The sequence below is a fragment of the Hypanus sabinus genome, chromosome 5 (genome assembly GCF_030144855.1).
Source record: "Hypanus sabinus isolate sHypSab1 chromosome 5, sHypSab1.hap1, whole genome shotgun sequence".
NCBI classification, from domain to species: Eukaryota; Metazoa; Chordata; class Chondrichthyes; order Myliobatiformes; family Dasyatidae; genus Hypanus; species Hypanus sabinus.
The window spans coordinates 23715289-23736003 of record NC_082710.1 but is presented as its reverse complement, the minus strand read 5'-3'; the positions used below and the strand labels follow the sequence as shown (position 1 = coordinate 23736003).

General features: G+C 39.3%; 1 protein-coding gene across 3 annotated transcripts in view; it reads right to left on the bottom strand.

The window, feature by feature from the left end:
- Positions 1 to 20715, bottom strand: part of mcc (MCC regulator of WNT signaling pathway) — a 145241-nt gene that overhangs the window by 24102 nt on the left and 100424 nt on the right. For 2 of the 3 annotated variants that reach the window (XM_059969576.1, XM_059969579.1), the window contains 6 exons: positions 18925 to 19131; positions 14065 to 14211; positions 13688 to 13777; positions 8674 to 8822; positions 4841 to 4981; positions 546 to 646 (listed from right to left, as the gene is read on the bottom strand). In XM_059969576.1, coding sequence (XP_059825559.1) covers positions 546 to 646; positions 4841 to 4981; positions 8674 to 8822; positions 13688 to 13777; positions 14065 to 14211; positions 18925 to 19131 — 835 coding nt within the window. The remainder of the gene's footprint in view (positions 1 to 545; positions 647 to 4840; positions 4982 to 8673; positions 8823 to 13687; positions 13778 to 14064; positions 14212 to 18924; positions 19132 to 20715) is intronic. The other variant, XM_059969577.1, reaches the window with a different exon arrangement.

Genomic DNA, 20715 nt, shown 5'->3' with positions numbered 1-20715 from the left:
CTCCAGCTACTACCATAACTATCTTCCTTTAAGCATGACTTCAAACAGTGATGTTTTCCCCTTGATACACATCAGCCTCAGTTTCATCACAGAATATCTCGATGCCACATTCAATCAAATGTTGCCTCCCCAAGTACATTCTGTGTTTTTCCTATTTCCATTGCTGAGACAGCTGAGGGAGAACAGTTGATGTTTTTAAATCAGATGGTTTCCTTATCTGTGCTTGACTTGATACGGGAGACTTCATTTTACCCAAGATGAATGTTGAAGATGTCCAGGCTGCTCCCTCATTTGTACACCTCTTAGATACCATTTATGGTGAGTCAGTGAAGCTAACTGAGTAAGGTTTAGTTCTATTTGTATAACTAAGTGAGGCTGTTCAATTTGACTATGTGAAGTTGGCTGGATTTGGCCACATCCAAATTCAATGATAAGTTGTTGCTGAGTGCACACAATGCAGGGACATAAAAAATGTGACAAGAAAGCAATGATAATCAATACATTATAAGTTTAACTTTAATAAATGAATATATTTTTGTACTCACCAACTGATCCAACACCTGCAGCCTTGAATTGGCCCAAAATGAGTCCTTGTTCACTCTCTGCTAGTGCCAATAATAATTCATATGCTTCTATGCACTGTTCACTTAGAATACAAGCAAATTAGGTGAAAATAAGTAACTACATTTAATAACTTGAAGTTATGCTAACATTATATGTTGAAAAAGACTTGCAACATAAACATATGGACAATTAAAACAGGAAGTACATCCATAAATGTGTATTTGATGTTATTTTTGATAAACATTGAATTGTGTGTAGTTTGCTATAATAAACTGTATAAATACTGTATGAATCAAGATTATTTAGTATCATTTCCAGTACACATGTACAGAAGTATGAAATAACTGTTACTTCTGATCCAATGCAACACAAAGAAACAAGATAAAGACACAATAGTAATAATACATATAAACATGTAAGACAGCTATATATTAATTTTATGTCCATAAAGTGATGCTAGGCACATAAGGTTGGGAGCATGGAGGGGTGGAGATATCATCAGCCACACTGCTTGCACAAATATATGTAGTATATATTTGGTATATGGAAAGGGATAAAATCAGACAAAATGATAAAGTGCTTAACTGGGGAAGGGCTAACTTTGAAGGGATGAGGCAGGAACTAGCGAGAGTAAATTGGAAACAGATGTTCAAAGGGGAAAGCACAGAAGTAATGTGGGAGAAGTTTAGGGACCGCTTGAGCTGGGTTCAGGATAGGTTTGTCCCACTGAGGCAAGAAAAAAATGGTAGGAAAAGGGAACTGTGGCTGACAAAACATGTGAGGCAACTCGTCAAGAGGAAAAAGGAAGCATATGTTAGATATAAGAAGCAGGAAGTAGGAGGGGCTCATGAGAAATATAGGGTAGCCAGAAAGGAGCTAAAGAAAGGAGAGCTCGAAGGGGGCATGAGAAGGCCTTGGTATGTAGGATTAAGGAGAACCCCAAGGCGTTCTATGTGTATGTGAAGAACAGGAGGTTGACGAGAACAAAGGTGGGACCGCTAAAGGATAAAGAGGGCAACATGTGCCTGGAGGCGGAGGAGGTTGTGGAGGTCCTAAATGAATACTTTGCTTCAGCATTCACAAGTGAAAAGGATCTTGATCAGGGTAAGGTCGAAATAGAACAGGCCTGTGTGCTGGACAATGTGGAGATTACGGAAGAAGTGCTGGATCTTCTTAAAAACATCAAGATTGATAAATCCCCAGTGCCGGATATGATACACTCCAGGTTGTTGTGGGAATTGAGAGGAGAGATCACTGGAGCATTAGCTATGATCTTTGGCTACAGGGGAAGTGCCGGAGGACTAGAGAATGCAAATGTAGTTCCTTTGTTTAAAAAATGTAATAGGGAGAAACCTGGGAACTATAGACTGGTGAGACTTACAATGGTGGTCTGCGAACTACTGAAAAGGATTCTTAAGGATAGGATCTACGAGCATTTGGAGAAGTACAGTCCACTCATGGAGAGTCAACATGGCTTTGTGAAGGGAAGAACATGCCTCATGAGCCTGCTTGAGTTTTTTGAAGAGGTAACAAAAGAAATTGATGAGGGGAGGGCAGTGGATGTGGTCTACACGGACTTTAGCAAGGCATTTGACAAGGTCCCTCACGAGAGACTCATCCAGAAAGTCATGAGGCATGAGATAAGTGGAACCTAGACTGTTTGGATAAAAAATTGGCTTAAAGGAAGAAAGCAGAGGGTAGTTGTGGAAGGAAAGTATTCTGTCTGGAGGTCGGTGACTAGTGGAGTGCTGCAGGGATCTGTCCTGGGACCCCTGCAATTTGTGATTTTTATAAAATGACCTGGATGCAGAGGCGGAAGGATGGGTGAGTAAGTTTGCGGATGACACGAAGATTGGAGGAGTTGTGGATGGAGATGCAGGTTGTCGAAGATTACAAGAGGATATAGACAGGCTGCAGAGTTGAGCAGAAAAATGGCAGATGGAGTTCAATCCAGATAAGTGTGAGGTGATGCATTTTGGAAGGACAAACCAGAAGGCTGAGTACAGGGCTAATGGTCGGTTACTTAAGAGTGTGGATGAACAGAGGGACCTTAGGGTTCAAATCCATACATTCCTCAAGGTCACTGCGCAGGTTGATAGGGTAGTTAAGAAGGTCTATGGGATGCTAGGCTTCATTAGCAGGGGGATTGAGTTCAAGAGTAGAGAGGTCATGTTGCAACTCTACAAATCTCTGGTGAGACTGCACTTAGAGTATTGTGTTCAATTCTGGTCACCTCATTAAAGAAAGGATGTGGAAGCTATGGAGAAGCTGCAGAGGAGATTTACCAGGATGTTGCCTGGTTTGGAGAACAAATCATATGAAGCAAGGTTAGCAGAGCTGGGACTTTTCTCTTTGGAGCGTAGAAGAATGAAAGGGGACTTGATAGAGGCCTACAAGATTATGAGAGGCATAGATAGGGTGGATAGGCAGTACCTGTTTCCCAGGGCACCAATAGCAAACACCAGAGGACATATGTACAAAATTAAGGGAGTGAAGTTTAGGGGAAACATCAGGGGTAAGTTTTTTTTTAAAAAAAGGGTTGAGAATGTCTGGAATGATTTGCCAGGGATGGTGGTGGAGGCTAAAACATTAGGGGTATTTAAGAGCCTCTTGGACAGGCACATGGATGAAATTAAAATAGAGGGTTATGGTGTAGTGTGAGTTTAGTACTTTTTTTTAAAAAAGGATTATATGGGTCGGCACAACATGGAGGGCTGAGGGGCCTGTACTGTGCTGTAATGTTCTATGGTTCTATATTTTATAGCTTTCAACTTCCATTGGTAATTGTTACAACGAGCTCAATTTTGCAAGGAAATGCCAGTTTTCCAACACAGCTAATTCTATTTCCCTTGTATAGTAAGTGACAGGAAATTTGGGAGTTCCTTAGCATAAATGCTTGAATGCAGAAATCCTAAATTTCTCATATACTTCATTAGGAGCTTGAAGAGATTTGGCATGTCAACAAATACATTCAAAAACTTCTTTAGATGTGCTCGTGGAGAGCATTCTGACAGGCTACATCACTCTCTGGTAATTGTATGGCTACTGCACAGGACCAAATGAAGCTTCAGAGGTTAGTAAATCTAGTCAGCTCCATCTTGGGTACTAGCCTACAGAGTATCCAGGACATCTCAGGGAGCGGTGTCTCAGAAAGGCAGCATCCATTATTAAGGACCTCCAGCACCCAGGGCATGCACTTTTCACACTGTTACCAGCAGGTAGGAAGTACAGAAGCTGAAGGCACACACTCAGTGATCCAAGAACAGCTTCTTCCCCTCTGCCATCTGATTCTTAAATGGACATTGAACCCACGAACACTACCTCACTTTTTTAGTATATATTATTTCTGTTTTTTGCATGATTTTATTCTATTCAATATATGTATATGGCAATTAATTGATTTATTTATCATTATTTTTATTATTTTTCACCTCTTCTTCTATATTATGTATTGCATTGAACTGCTGCTACTACATTAACAAATTTCACGACACATGCCGGTGATAATAAACCTGATTCTGATTCTAAACAGAGCCACCTGCTTAGATTTTTTTTTAAACCTATGTACAGACAAAACTCTAGCAATAAACATCTGCCTCTCTATTTTAAACAGATTCTCCAAACTTACACAGGAGAATCCAAACATTATTTGATGCCGGGATTTCTCTTCCACTGAGATCAGTGTCTTGGGAGCTGACTTAGCCTGACTGTGAATGTCTCATGGTTAGAATTTGCAATTACTGCCAACCACAGTACAGCTATATGTGCACCAGTCTTCATGCCCAGATTTCAAATTGTTGATTCAAAGGCACACTTTAGAATTTGATAGTGCGTAAAGCATAGTTAGGTTCCACCCAAGACTTTGAGCCTCAGACACAAAAAAATTTGGGGTGAAAAGGGATAGGTTGTGGGAAAGAGAAGAGGATGGTCTTGATATCCCACTTGTATACCATTGTAGCACTCTTGTGTTTGCATTATGATTTCTTGATTTATCTATTTTAATTATAGTAGCTTTCTATTTTAAAGTGATTGATTGAAGTCTCATAGTTATAATGCTGAAAAAAAAATCTATTTTCTGGGTTGATTAGGAGTGGCTCTGTGAACTTATGTAATGGGTGGGTATCTTTCTGATTATTTATATTATCTCATGATGTGCAGTACAAACATCCAGAAAGGGAAGTCACAATAGCTTTTAAAGAATTTAAAAAAAAGAATTGGGTAAAATATTTTTACAGCTAGGAGCATCAAAAACCCAATTTGTAATTGTTACGCTTACCTGTATTGCAGTGCAAGTCTTAATGCTGTACTATTGGATTCATATTTACCAACCAGCATACTCATTCTTTCAGCATTGCTCTTGCATTCTTCCAAAGTAATGGTTAAAAGGTCATTTTGTGATTTTAAATGTTCAATACGACTGAAAGGTAAAAACATTATGAACTGTATCAATTAATGTTTAATTTAAACTATTAAAAGGATAACAGAAATGGGGTCATTGTTCCAAGTATTACAACATACAATTAACACAAATTTGGAATAAGAATAGACCACAGACCTTTTACCCTGTTGTGCCATTTTATAAAATCATGGCTGATCAGATTATAATCCCAACTGCACATTTCCATCTACCTCTGGTAATACACAACCTTATCAAACTGCCAAATTGAACCATAAAAATCAAAAAGTTTTATTTACATCTCCCATTGACTGTCAGAAATGGGTGACATCTTACGTTTAAACAGTGACTACAGGCTCTGGATTCTTCTGCAAGAGAAATCATCCTCAACTCCTTCCACCCAGTCAAAACTCTCAAGGTTTGTGTGTTTCAATCAAGATAGTCCTGGCTTTTCTAAACTGCAGTAGCTAGAAGATTAGCCTTTTCAAACTTTCAGCACAAGACAAGCTGCCTAATTCAGCTGTGATCTTTGTAAACCGCCTCCAAATTGAACATAGAACATAGACATCTACAGCACATCATAGGCCCTTCAGCCCACAATATTGTGCCAACCATGTAACCTACTGTAGAAACTGCCTAGAGTTTCTCTACTGCAAAGCCCTCTATTTTTCTAAGCTCCATGTACCAATCTAAGAGCCTCTTAAAAGACCTTATTGTATTTGCCTCCACTACCATCGCCAGCAGCACATTTCATACACCCACCACTCTATGTGAAAAACTTAACTCTAACATCCCCTCTGTACCTACTTCCAAGCACCTTAAAACTATACCCCCTCTTGTTAGCCATTTCCGTCCTGGGGGAGGGAGCCTCTGGCTATCCATGGCTTTCATCATCTTGTACACCTCTAACAGGTCATCTCATTCTCCATTGCTCCAAGGAGAAAAAGCCAAGTTCACTCAACTTTCCAAAGAATTACCTTCAAAATGTACACAATACTCTATATGTCAATGTGTAAATGCCCTACATAATTGGAGCATTGCCATCTTTTTCTATCCAGTTCATCCTGCAATAAACAAAAACCTCTGTTAACTTAAGAGTTACTTGTTATATCTGCATAAAAGCCTTCTGGAAATCACTCTGCAGAACTTCTAGCAATCTACTGTCTCTCACCATTTCTATAATACATTTTACTTTATTTTTCCTGCCAAAATGAGTGATGTCACATTATCCCACTGGTTCTCTGGTAGTTCTTTGCCCACTAATTTACCTCATCTATGTCCCTTTATCACCTCTTTCTCTCCTAACAGCTTATTTTCCTACCTAATAATAAAAGGTAAGGATAAAAGCATGAAGATAAAATCTTAAAATGATTGAACATGCCGTTGAATCAGTTTTCCCCCATACAAGATATTTGAATGAACTGCCCAAACAGCTCTATTCCTAAAATATTATCCTGCAGCCTTGCATATGCTCGTCATACATGTTTAAGTGTCTTTTAAAAATTTCCTATGGAACCTAGTGCATCATTTGTGGAAAGTGGTACTTTATTTTACCTTTACACTCTGACCCTTAAATAAAACCAAAGACCTCTGCTTACAAACCAACCAGCGGAAGCATCTTCTCCCTATATTTTCTGACAAAACCAATCATCAAATTAGGTTTTCATTAAACCTTAAATGGCTCGCCAGGCACAAAAGAGCATTCACCACTAATTTGAATGATAATTGTCCATCCATAATCTTTCTTCCCAATCCATCACTGGAACAGCAGTAGGTGGTTTATCATTCAAATCTGTTCACCAATTTATTGAGATTGCCATTTTCTGCCAAATTATATCAATACAGCTTGATTCCTTAAAGTTGTAAAAACCAAGGGAGGTAGTGGGGATAAGCTGCAACTACCTATTAAATGTCCCCAATGGCATGTGTCTCAAAAAGCCTCTGACAACCCAAGTCCAGCTCCTGACCTTCACACGTGGCTTAGCTACTGAGCCTGGTGGTACAGTTTCTACTGATGGGAGAAGGGGCAAAGGTGGGTTACTGATACCTTAAAAGCAGTCGTTTCAGGCAGATGGGGTTCGTCAGCTGTGGTTGGCAGCTCATCTAGGAGAAAGAAAGCTCTGATCTCAAACCCCTGCTGCATTACGGCTATACCCATTCGTGAGGAAGGCTTCAGGAGTAAACCTCGAGGAAATATATAAGTTGAATTCAACGTTGACTGGCAACTCTTGTGGTGTCACTGGTGTCAAACTGTATTGATCTCTCCAATTCCTTTGGATTCATCGACTGCATGAAAAGGGGGAACTTGCTGTACGGCCAATAGCTTGTTCTCCATACCCTACTCCCCTGGTTTGCACATTGGCTTGGTTATCACATAATGGTTTGTGTAGGATGAAATATCCATGGTCGACCCTGACCAATAGAAGACCTCATATCTCAATACACCTACTTTTACACTATATATCTTTTAATATCATAGCTGACAATTATTTTTTAACTTAAGATGGATAGATTTAATAAATGAACAAGCATCAAATTCCTTTTGTGAAAATGGTTTCCAAATTCCTACCACTTTTGCATACAGAAGTGCTTTCTAACTTCATTCCTGAAAGGCTTAACTCTATTTGTTACCCAGTTTTATAAGTTTCAGGAAAAATTATCACAGTTTTAGTGAACTCTCCTTATTTCTCCATGGAGTCCCAATATTGTTCTGGTAGATTTAGATTGCTTTCTCTACAAGGCCAGTATGTTTTTCCTGTGAGATGCCATGAACAAATCTTAGTAATTTGTATGATCTAACCAAGGCTGTGTATAAACTTTACAAAATCTCTACCATTTTTATTCTAGTCTTCCAGATTATACAGAGAGAAGCAGTATCCCAACAATCTTTTTTTTAGTTATTTTCTATCTCTGCCCATAACATTTTATGTATCCACTTAAATATACCATCAAGGTTGCAGATTACCCAATCTATTCTAGACTACAACCCAATGGTACAAAGTCTGCCCCAGTAATGTACACCAAATGTTATGAACATTAAATTTTCAAATTCAGGTACCTACATTTCCTATGCCTAATCCCTCACCCAATGCACTCCTTCATCCCCACCATCCCTGCTTTATCTGATTTCACTTATAATCATCTTTATTTATCTGATTACAGTATCTACAGACACTTACCTCCATTGTCTTCCAAACTCTGTTTCTATGCACCCTCTGCTCTCCCAACACTTCTCTCCATCTGCCCAAGATCTCCTTCCTCACCTGGTTCAATCTATTGTCTACTTTTATATCTTTATACTAGCCATCTCCCCTCTATGCTTTCCACTCTGACACAGGGTTTCGACCCAAAGTATTCACTTTTCCTTTGCTTCTATTGATGCTGCTTGACTTACTGAGTTCCTCGAACAATTTGCTTCTTCTTCCAGTTTCCATCAACTACAGACTCTGGTGTAATTAAGTACAAGACTTGTCTCAGTTTGCCATCAAAAACCGCTAAAGATTGTCATCCATCTTGCTCTTTGCTTAGGAGAAAATAAAAAGTTCTGCCCAAATAATTATCAGGGCTTCATATATGAAGTTGCATTTGGAATGGATACTTGCTATCTCTTTGTGCTGTAGCAAAGTGACATAGTATTAAGGTATGCCACTGGCATAACTCTTATTTTTAAGTCCCTGTTCGTCCTAAAATTAATACTGTAACAAACATTTTACCTGTTCAGCCTTTCTGTTTCCACCTCAAATTCACGGATTTTGCTTTCAGAAATAGCCGATCCATGAGAATAGAGTGTTTGAAATATTTCTTGAATATTGGAGCAGTCTTGCAAAGAATGGGCTAGATGCTCTGCTACACTACTGGACACCTGTTTAAATGAAAGAAATTAAACTTACATGGTGCTTGTGAAGTGTACCATTGTGTGGCAGTGAATGAAACCTCCGCTTATGGTTGCAGGCAGAGCACTCTGATTAAAAGAATAGTTTACCAGACTGGCAAAAAAATTACTCACAACCTATGTTCCCTCTAACCTGTGTGCGGGCACACACGTTTTTCAACTAGCGCACAAAGGAAATTAATGTGCGCGCAAAAGGTTAGTTACCTAAAATAATGTAGTAATTAATAATACTTATTGAAGATAATCTTTTAGCTAAATATTTCTGTTAACTAGTTAGTCAGTTTTTCAAATACCATAATGCACGTCACTAATTTACGTCACCTCACCTTTCCTGTTCCAGTTTGTACAGCTGCATCATGGCAGCTGCCATCTTTGGCAGACAGTGTTCACATCGTAAAGTTTACAAAGGTCTGTTTCAAATCCTGTAGATAGCTTACTAAGTTTTTATTGAAAAAAATATTGATTCACTACATTGAATTCACAAGAAGCGAAGGGCGTGAAGCACAAAAGAACTGCAAATTTGTCTAAAGTTGAATGGCTTAACAAAATAGTAGAAACTGCTACACCAAAAGCTCATGAGGTCATGAACATTCAGATACGAGAAATATTTATGTATGATTCGGAAACTGGAGTTATCTGTTTGTATTGTCATGATGCGAAAGTTGCTGGAGAATTTACTAGTGGAAAGAAGTGGAATGGTATTTTGAAACTTGACTTTTTGAAGCGTCATCTGGCAAGTAAATCGCATTTGGACAGTGTACAAAAGCTCAGGCAACAGAACCCATCATTACCTGTTACAGGAGTGCAACGCATGTTATGGCTGAATGCAGATGAACAAGAGCAAAAACGATCAAACCCAGAGGAGATCAAAGTTCGACAGTGTGTTGTTAGCTGTTAAAATGACTAACTCTACATTCAGTTCAACACATTAATGAACATATGGAAAAGTTATGTTCAATTCCCAGACAGCTGGTGAAGCAAAAATTACGCGTTTGAATTTCTGAAGACTATCAACTATATTGTTCAGAAAGACATGTTTGAAGAAATAGCATCAGCAGATCTTCACACGTTAACAGTTGAAGAAACCACAGACATATCTGTTAACAAATGTCTCAGCCTTTACTTCAAATTCAGATCTAAAGATTGTACTGTTTATAAAATGTTTTTTGGCGGAATAGTTCAGCAGCAGGCGTGTGATGCTTCTTCTATTGTTTCAGCGATAAAGCAGTTTAATGAAGAGAAGAAACTTGACCTCCATAAAATGGTGATGTTTATGTCTGATAGAACATCAGTAATGTTGGGCAGAGTTAGTTGGACACACTTAGTTCAGCAACACTGTGTAGCACACCATGAAGATCTGGGAATGAGAATCAAAAGCTATCAATTGGATGGAAGTTCGATTAGTCTAGACGGAGTTTACAAAGAATGGGTAAATGCCAAAGACAGGAGAGAGAAAAAATAACTGAGAGACTTAAAAATGTATGTAATTTTGTTGTTATTCTGTGCAGTTTTAAGTCAAATATTTTGTAAACCTACATAAACTGTGCCATGTGTGCATTCAGTGCACACGTACTTTTGTCACAGGAAAAAAATTTACACAACATAAGACTTTTGTGCACATTGACTTCTAAAAATTAGAGGGAACATTGCTCACAACAACATTCTGCCTCCTAATGGAATATCTAATAATAGTAATGACCACAATAAGACTGGAAGGAATTGGAGAAAGGTTGAAAAAGTAAAAGCAAGTTGGATGCATTGAGTTAACAATCTGGCTTCTTCCCCTTCGCAAAAGGCAAAAGAAAGTGAATACCTTTATACAATGGGCAACATGTCCACATTATATCAATATTCATTTGTAGTTTTGCTGGTCAATCTCATGGCAATACATAAAGAAATAAAATTGATTTGTTTTTCAGATCCAGTATGGCAAGAAGAATAATGAACCTATGAAAAAGGAATTAAGTGATGGCAGAGGAAGAAGAAGGAATAAGCTGGAGCATGTGGAAAGAAGGATGCAGCTGAAGGAAAAAACAAGTCAGGTTAATGTGAAAGTTTTAAGAGAAACCTGCAGGTGGTTACCTTTCAATCCATCCATTACCATTGCCTTTCATCATGGTTCAAGAACGCCTCCCCCTCCCTCTTCACCATTTCCCATCCCCTGTCTCATGTTATTTCCTTGCCCGCCCATCACCTCCCTCTGGTGCTCCTCCCCTCCCCCTTTTTTTTCTTTCTTCCATGGTCTCTGTCTCTTTCACCAATCAACTTCCTAGCTCTTTGCTTTATCCCTTCCCCTCCAAGTTTCACCTATCGCCTGGTGTTTCTCTCCCCCTTTCCCCATCCTTTCAAACCTACTCCTCAGCTTTATTTCCTCCAGTCCTGCCAAAGGATTTCAGCCCGAAATATTGACTGTACTTTTTTTCCATAGATGCTGCCTGGTCTGCTGAGTTCCTCCAGCATTTTATGTGGATTGTAGATTTGGGAGATGTTTTTGAAGTAGCCTTGAGAAGTAAATGTTGTAACTTTTGTAGATAGTGTATACTGCAGCTGAGATACAATACTGGTGAAAAGCATGAACATTACAGGGTCAAGCAAATGGAAACATAATGTGGTTCATGGGGTTGCAGTTATTAGATTGCTTTGTCCTGAATAGTAATAAAGCTTCTTAAAGTTTTGGAAGCAGACAAAACTGGAGTACATTCCCACATATTGTTAGCTTGTGACTTGTAGTTAGAGGAAAGGCTGTGGGAAGTGAAGAGGTGAGTTAATTACTGAGGAATATCAAGCCTCTGACCTGCACTTGCAGACACAGTATTACTGTGGCCAATCCAGCTACAATTCTAGTCAGCATTATCCACAAAATGTTGCATCTGAGAGAGTCAACAATTTAATACTATTGAACACTAATGCTAAGTGGTTAGGTGCTCCTTTATCTGAATGAGAATTCCTTGCACAGTGCAAGTATTGCTAATTATCAGCTCATGCCTGAATATTATCTAGGTTTCTTTGCAGGCTGACATGGTCTGCTTTGTTCCTTTAGGGATTGTGGAGAGAAAAACAGACATCTTATGATGGAAGTTCATTGATGAAGCAGCTAAAGATAGTTGGGCCAAGAGCAGCATTTGGTCATCCAGTCCATGCCATACCCACACTTACTTTGCTGTAACCTATTCTCTTTCACATGCTCATTAACTCCTTCCAGTTCTCTTGCCGAACACCTACACAAGAGGCAACTTTTGGTAGCAGAGTATCCACAGGATGAGAGGGAGAATGTGCAAACTCAACACAGAGGGACCCTGAAGCTGCACTACTCTGCCATCCTCTGAGGTACTCCTGCAGTGTTGTTCTGGGGATCATACTTTGTGCAACCAATAAACGTTTTCCTTTGCGGCATTTAAAGGCTGAAGATAAATCATGGATAGGACCTCAAATTGTGCAGTATATCTCATTAACTGTCTAAGCATCCCAATGAGAATGAGGACGAGGAAAGCAGCTCAGTGCGGAGAGTGGGTACGGAGTTAAAACGTGTCTCTGGTGTCATATGGAAATGTATAACTGACATCAGATTATGTTTATCCATGAAATTTTCCTTCATATGGATTATGGCCTATGGACTCTCAATGTTGAACTATTTTAATTTTTTTAAATTTAGAGGTATAGCACAGTAACAGGCCCTTCCGGATCAATGAGCCTGCATCGCCCAGTTACACCATGTGACCAATTAACTTATTAGCCTGTACATCTTTGGAATGTAGGAGTAAATCAGACTGGTCATGGAGAGAATGTACAACTCCTTACAGACAGTGGTGGGAATTGAACCCAGGTTGCTGGTGCTGTAATAGCATTACACTACCATGAGATATAACATTTATTCATATATTTTTCTTGTGAAACAATGGTCAGCATCTTCAGGTGAAAATGGGAGAAAATAAGAGGAATCAAAACTACAGTATATATTTACTTTAACAGAGTCCAGCTCAGAGATAAAATTGCAAATTGGATATGTAATCAGCCAATCTAAATTGCTGTACGTTTAGGCCCACATAACTAAACCCTAAATTTTGATTTTCTTACAAAAAAAAAAGAATACTAGAGGGAAGTGATCCCACTGCACTGCTTCTATTTCTCCATGAATTATGATCTTATCATAGCAAAATTATGAAAACAATTTTAGGAAGATTTTGATCATAATCACTATTTCATAACCCTGCTACACATTTCCTTTGCATTCCAAGATGTCTATTCTAAACTCTTTTTCCCCACATTTCTCCTGCTATTACACTGACTTACCAGTTTTGACTACATTCATTGTGCTTAGAATTTAAACATTTTATACAGGCTGTCACTAAATAACGAATGGGTTTAATTTTTTTTTGAAAGATGTCCATAGTTAGAAAGTACACAAAAATAATCACTCTACATGGTACCCATACCTCCAGCATATTTAAATGATCGGCAGCAAAAGTACATAAGGTCAATAGGAATAATAACTAAAAGTTGTGGGAGGAGGAAAGAGGGAGGGAGACTGAATTTAATATTATGGGAGCTCGTGTAGGCATTCATAACCTGGGGAGAGCCTGTATTAAAGATTCATAAGATGTTACTCAATTTCTGGTCTTCATTACATCTTGAAGTTAGCAAACTGCATAACTGCAAATCATGGTAATTATGAACAGTGGAAAGTAAGAAGTTGATTTTATTTTGTTGCCTGGTAGACAGAAAGATAAGCAGTTAATTAGTATATTGGTGATGGTGGTTAAAAGGTAAAATGGAAAATTAGTAAGTGATCAGCTCATTTTAGATGAACCATCATTTCTGAAGTTTTAAATACTTACTCCAATACTACTGATCTCTGATCCCAGAACTGGTCGATCTGAAGATGAAGATTCAGACCTAGTCTTAGACAACTTTACTCGTTCAGCAACCTATCAATTAGGGAAGGACTGTCAGAATTAGTAGTTGCCCTTCACACAATGTAAAAGCTCAGCATATTACAAAATCAGCCATTGATAAACACTTCATTCTTTAATTCTACATAATGGTCAACAAGTCAACAACATTGCCTTTCTCCACGTCCTCTATGGGTACTCTAAGACTTTGAGCTTCAAAAAAAAAATTAATCCTTCAAAGGTAACTTCAAAGTTTGTGCAGAGCAACCAAACGACAGTAGCTGATTCATAATGTGGTGGAGAACAAGGCCATAAAAACTCACCTTCGCAATGGGGATGTCATTACTGCTACTACTGGTGCTGAGTTCACCAGTACTGGGGTTGACCGGTCGACTGGTTGCAGCCAGCCGACTTGGACTAGCTGGGCCAGATGCTTGCAAGCTTTGTAAACGTGTCTGGAGCTCTCTAACCTAAATTAGAAACAAAACTTGTGTAAATTTGCAATATTAATATTTTACAATAGCAATAAACAATAAAGATAGATATATACTTTATTGATCCCAAAGGAAATTACAATATAGTGTCAAAGTGGCACAGATATACAAATATCAAAAGAAAAATAAGAATAAAAAATAAGTTACCTCAAACTGTCTAACAGGAGGGGGTTATCACTTCCCCAGCTATAGGTTGCTCATGATAGAGCCTAATGGACGAGGATAAGAATATAGCACTCTTTAAAACAGTGCAGCTTTCTTAATCTATGACTAAAAGTGATCCTCTGTTCAGCCAAAGGTGGCATGCAGAGGGTAAAAAATATTGTTCAGAATTACCAGGATTTTCCATAGGATCCTTTGCCCTACCACAGTCCAAGTGTCCAGTTTAACTCCTATAACAGAGCCAGACTTCCTAATCAGTTTAACCTGTGTTGATGCTATTGCCCCAGCACACCACCACATACAATTTTGTATGATAGAACATATGAAGGAGAAGCCTACATACTCCAAGAGATCTCACTCTCCTCAGGAAATAGAGGAGACTCTGGCCCTTCTTGTACACAGCCTCTGTGTTGGTGCTCTACACATCTGTCATCCAGGTTCACCCCCAAGTATCTGTAGGTCCTCCTCACATCCATGCCCTCACCATCAATAGTAACAGGAAGCAGAGCAGGATTAGTCTTCCTAAAGTCCATCACCATCTCCTCTGACTTACTGACGTTGAGCTGCAGATGACTCAGCTTGCACCATTTGACAAAGTAGTCCGCCAGGGCCTTGTATTTATTCTCCCATCCTCCCTTTATACACCCAACTATTGCTGAGATATTAGAGAATTTCTACAGATGACATGACTCAGAGTTGTATCTAAAGTCTGAGGTATCAGGGTAAACAGGAAGGGAGCCAGTACAAGGTGGTCCTCAATTTCAATTCCTCAGAGTAATATATGCATTTCTTGAGGATCTTTCCCCCAGGAACTCTGTGTCAAGAATAATCATATGTCCCTCCAAGCCACTGGAGATCATGACTGATTACTGGCCTCAACTATACTTTCCAACCTAACCTCTACAAATTCCACATCTCAATATGATTGTCTTGAATGTTCTTAAAGATTGCACTTAGAGCTCTCAGCAATAGAGAATTCTAAAAATAGACTGTCTTCCAAGGATAATGCTTTACACATTAAGCCTAAATGGGTGATCACATATCCTGTTCTATATTCACACACCAAAGTAAACATTCTCACTACAAGCTTACACAAGTTTGTTTCATGTCTCATTCATCTAAAATCCTTAAGTGTATAGACCTAATGTTCTCTTCGTAAGAAATCCTTTTATCCTAGAAATTAATCTACCGAATCTTCCCCATACTACCTCCAATGCCAAGTATATCTGTCCTGAAAGAGGTTAAATCTGAATGCTAAACGCAAGAGGTTCCGCAGATGCTGGAAATCCAGATTAACACACACAAAATGCTGGAGAATCTCAGCAGGTCAAGCAGCATCTATAGAGGTCAATGTTTCTGGCAAAGAACATAGAATAGTATAGCACAGTACAGGCCCTTCAGCAAATAATGCTGTGCCGACCCTTACACCCTGCCTCCCATATAACCCTTCAACTTAAATTCCTCCATATACCTGTCTAGTAGTCTCTTAATTTTCACTAGTGTATCTGCCTCCACCACTGACTCAGGCAGAGCATTCCACGCACCAACCACTCTCTGAGTAGAAAACCTTCCTCTAATATCCCCCTTGAACTTCTTTCCCCTTACCTTAAAGCCAAGTCCTCGTGTACTGAGCAGTGGTGCCCTGGGGAAGAGGCGCTGGCTGTCCACTCTGTCTATTCCTCTTAATATCTTGTACACCTCTATCATGTCTCCTCTCATCCTCCTTCTCTCCAGAGAGTAAAGTCCTAGCTCCCTTAATCTCTGATCATAATGTATACTCTCTAAACCAGGCAGCATCCTGTTATATCTCCACTGTACCCTTTCCAATGCTTCCACATCCTTCCTATAGTGAGGCGATCAAAACTGGACACAGTACTCCAAGGCCTAACCAGAGTTTTATACAGCTGCATCATTACCTCGCAACTCTTAAACTCTATCCCTCGACTTATGAAAGCTAACACGACATAAGCTTTCTTAACTACCCTATCTACCTGTGAGGCAACTTTCAGGGATCTATGGACATGCACCTCCAGATCCCTCTGCTCCTCCATACTTCCAAGTATCCTGCCATTTACTTTGTACTCTGCCTTGGAGTTTGTCCTTCCAAAGTGTACCACCTCACACCTCTCTGGGTTAAACTCCATCTGCCACTTCTTAGCCCACTTCTGCATCCTATCAATGTCTCTCTGCTATCTTGGACAATCCTCTACACTATCCACAACACCACTAACCTTTGTGTCGTCTGCAAACTTGCCAACCCACCCTTCTACCCCCACATCCAGGTCGTTAATAAAAATCACGAAAAGTAGAGATCCCAGAACCGAATCCTTGTGGGACACCACTAGTCACAACCCTCCAATCCGAATGTACCATGATCCTCCACCATGACCCTCTGCTTTCTGCAGGAAAGCCAATTCTGAATTCACCTGGCCAAACTTCCCCGGATCCCATGCCTTCTGACTTTCTGAATAAGCCTACCGTGGATCACATCCACTGCACTACCCTCATCTATATGCCTGGTCACCTGCTCAAAGAACTCTATCAGACTTGTTAGACACAATCTGCCCTTCACAAAGCCATGCGGACTGTCCCTGATCAGACCATGATTCTCTAAAAGCCCGTAGATTCTACCTCTAAGAATCTTTTCCAACAGCTTTCCCACCACTGACATAAGGTTCACTGGTCTATAATTAACCAGACTATCCCTACTACCTTTTTTGAACAAGGGGACAACATTCGCCTCCCTCCAATCCTCCGGTACCATTCCTGTGGACAACGAGGACATAAAGATCTTAGCCAGAGGCTCAGTAATCTCTTCCCTCACTTCGTGGAGCAGCCTGGGGAATACACTGTCAGGCCCCAGGGACTTATCTGTGCTAATGTATTTTAACAACAACACCTCCTCTCCCTTAATATCAACATGCTCCAGAACATTAACCTCACTCATATTGTCCTCACCATCATCAAGTTCCCTCTCACTGGTGAATACTGAAGAGCAGTATTCATTGAGGACCTCGCTCACTTCCACAGCCTCCAGGTACAACTATATTTCAGATATGTGCTAACCTATAAAGTTTCAGCAAGAGCTGCTTACTCTTGCATTCTATTTCCATTGCAATGAAGTTCAATATTCCATTCCTAATTACATGCTGCAACTGCTTGTTTGTTGAATACAGAAAACCAGATCTCTCAGAGCATTGCCGTCTATTGGTCTCGCACAATTCAAATATTCAACTTTTCTATTCTGCTGAAGTGCACAACCTCCTTATAATGTTTCATGTGCCACCATTTTGTAGAGTCAGTTTGCATTCTGTATCTTGCTCACATTCATATTTTCTGACCAAGTGCCCAACCCAAATTTGCAATTTACACAAGAATGTGTTGATTTTAGTCCTGAACAAGGGTCTCAGCTGAAACGTCAACTGTTTATTCATTTCCATAGTCTCCAGTTTTGCTAAGTTCCTGCAGCATTTTGTGCGTGCTGCTCTGGATTTCCAGCATCTGCGGAATCTCTTGTGTTACTGATTTTGTTCTGTGTACACAAAGAATTGCACAAACTTAAGGGTCAAGATTATTTATTGGAAGTATTCGGCTATTAAACAGAGGTCCTACTAATAGTTTATAATCCTTTGCTGAACAACATCCAGCCTCAAATCTTAAATTTGCTTTATCCTGATTAGTGGTTTAAATATTCAGAGAGGGAAATTAGGGTTCAATCCTCAAAGTTCCTTAATTGAAGCAATATCACAGTTTAACCATTAGGTAGATGTGCAAGTATAAGGATTAATTCTGGGAGGGTGTATGGCCATGAGTGCTTACAAAATGAGAAAACAGAAAATATGAGTCAAACATTGCAAGAAATATATGAAATAGGTTAGGAAGATAACAAAGTACTAAAATATCACAAATAATTTACTGTTTATTCAAAAGAATTGAACATTAACAAAATTAAGCAACAGCATCAGATAGGAACACAAGAAATAGGAGAAGGATCACTTAAGAAGAAAAAGAGCCTGCTCTGCCATTCAAAATCTCAGCTACTCTTCTACCACAGCATGACTTCCTACAAGTTCCTCACCTCCTTTTATTCATTACCTAAGATCTATTGATCTCTGATTTGAATGTATTCAATGACTGAACTGCTACAGAGCAGAAGGATGAAAAATAAATCAAAGATTTCCCATGCTGTGGGTGAAAAAATTTCTGCTAGTCTCATTCCAAAATGACTTACTCCTTATTCTAGGTTCCTCAACCAGTATACCTTCTTTGCATCCATCCCATCCAGAACTAGAATTCTGGAAGCTTCAGCGAGGAGCATTCAGAAACTGACAAAGGATTAAAAAGGATGAAACTCAGTCTTGGGAGCTCTGTTAAATATTCCAAGAAAGTCCAAAAAGAGAGAATGATACTCAGAAGAGCAGGACAATCTTGAAAGTAAAAATTGAAATGATCAAAATTAAGAAACCTGAACCAACAGCTTTCCTGTTAAGTCCATATTGCAGATTTTTAAGTAGAATATGTACTTGCCCTCCGACGCAACCGATCTCTTTCCTCACGAATAGCATTCATGGTGGCCCTTGTTCTATTCAGATCTTCCTCCTTGCCACACAGCATAGCAGTGAGGCTTTCATTTTCTTCCCGAAGAGTTGCTAATTCCTTTTCCCATCGAGATCTCTCTTCAGCAAGAGTTGGGTAGAAATCACGTCCAAGTACTCCTTCAATTTCTTCTACAGTCTATTAAAAATATTCATCAAAGTTATAGCAATGACCACATGGCACCATTCAAGTGTTTTGCTGTAGTTACTATTATATGTATTATTACCATGCACACTGTTTACTCTGTTAACTTAATGTGAGCAAGGAATTTCATTGCATCCAGATATATATGACAATAAACTAACTACAGTAAGTTATATTAAGCAAATTTCAGGTTCTGGAAATAGACAGATCTCTAACTTACAGTATTTAAAAGTCAAGTGATAATGTGTATGGGCTGATTGATGAGAAGGAAATTAAGAAAAATCCCAGTTTCCCTTCAAAACAAATACGGTGGATGGAAAATATTCTTATATGCTTAGGATATCAGTTTTACACTATTCTGAATGACAAGATTTCTGATTGTCTCATTACATAGTTGCATTTGACTGGATTACATATTAGCACTGAGTGAATCAAGAATCTCTCTAACGCTCAAGTATGGCACTAACAAGTCAAAATGGTACTAAATTGGTGAATAATTTCATTTAGCAATCCAGTCCATCCTAAATTTCAGCTAAACTTTTGAAAAAAAAACGTTTTAAAGAATGCATCTACCAACATGTCAAGATTCACAAAACCTACATGCATTTTTACTGTAACATTAAATGGTAGGAGATATTTTATGCATAGATAAACCACAAAAAAAAAGAGATGAAATGCCAGTTAATTTGCAGCATTGTCAGTATTGGTTGAAAGAGAAATGCTTGTCAGAATTGCAAACAACGTCTAGTTTTTTTTAAAAATTGTGATTGTTGCTATATGATTTAGATGAGGGCATTGAAAACTATATCAGCAAGTTTGCTGACGATACTAAACTGGGTAGCAGTGTGACATGCGAAGAGGACGTTAGGAGAATACAGGGAGACTTGGATAGGCTGAGTGAGTGGGCAGATACTTGGCAGATGTCATTCAATGTGAATAAATGTGAAGTTATCCACTTTGGAAGCAGGAACAAGAGGGCAGAGTATTGTCTGAACGGTGTCGAGTTAGGTAAGGGAGAAATGCAAAGAGACCTAGAAGTCCTAGTTCACCAGTCAATGAAGGTGAATGAGCAAGTGCAACAGGCAGTGAAGAGGGCAAATGGAATGTTGGCCTTTGTTACAAGGGGAATTGAATACAAGAGCAAGGATGTTCTTTTGCATTTGTACAGGGCCCTGGTGAGACCACACCTGGAATATTGTGTACAGTTTTGGTCTCCAGGTTTAAGGAAGGACATTCTGGCAATTGAGGAAGTGCAGCGTAGATTCACTAGGTTGATTCCTGGGATGGCAGGGCTGTCTTACGCAGAGAGATTGGAGAGATTGGGCTTGTACACGCTGGAATTGAGGAGATTGAGAGGGGATCTGATTGAAACGTTTAAGATAATTAAAGGATTTGATAGGATTGAGGCAGGAAATATGTTCCAGATGTTGGGAGAGTCCAGTACCAGAGGGCATGGATTGAGAATAAGAGGTCAGTTATTTAAAACAGAGTTGAGGAAGAGTTTCTTCTCCCAGAGAGTTGTGGAGGTGTGGAATGCACTGCCTCGGAAGACGGTGGAGGCCAATTCTCTGGATGCTT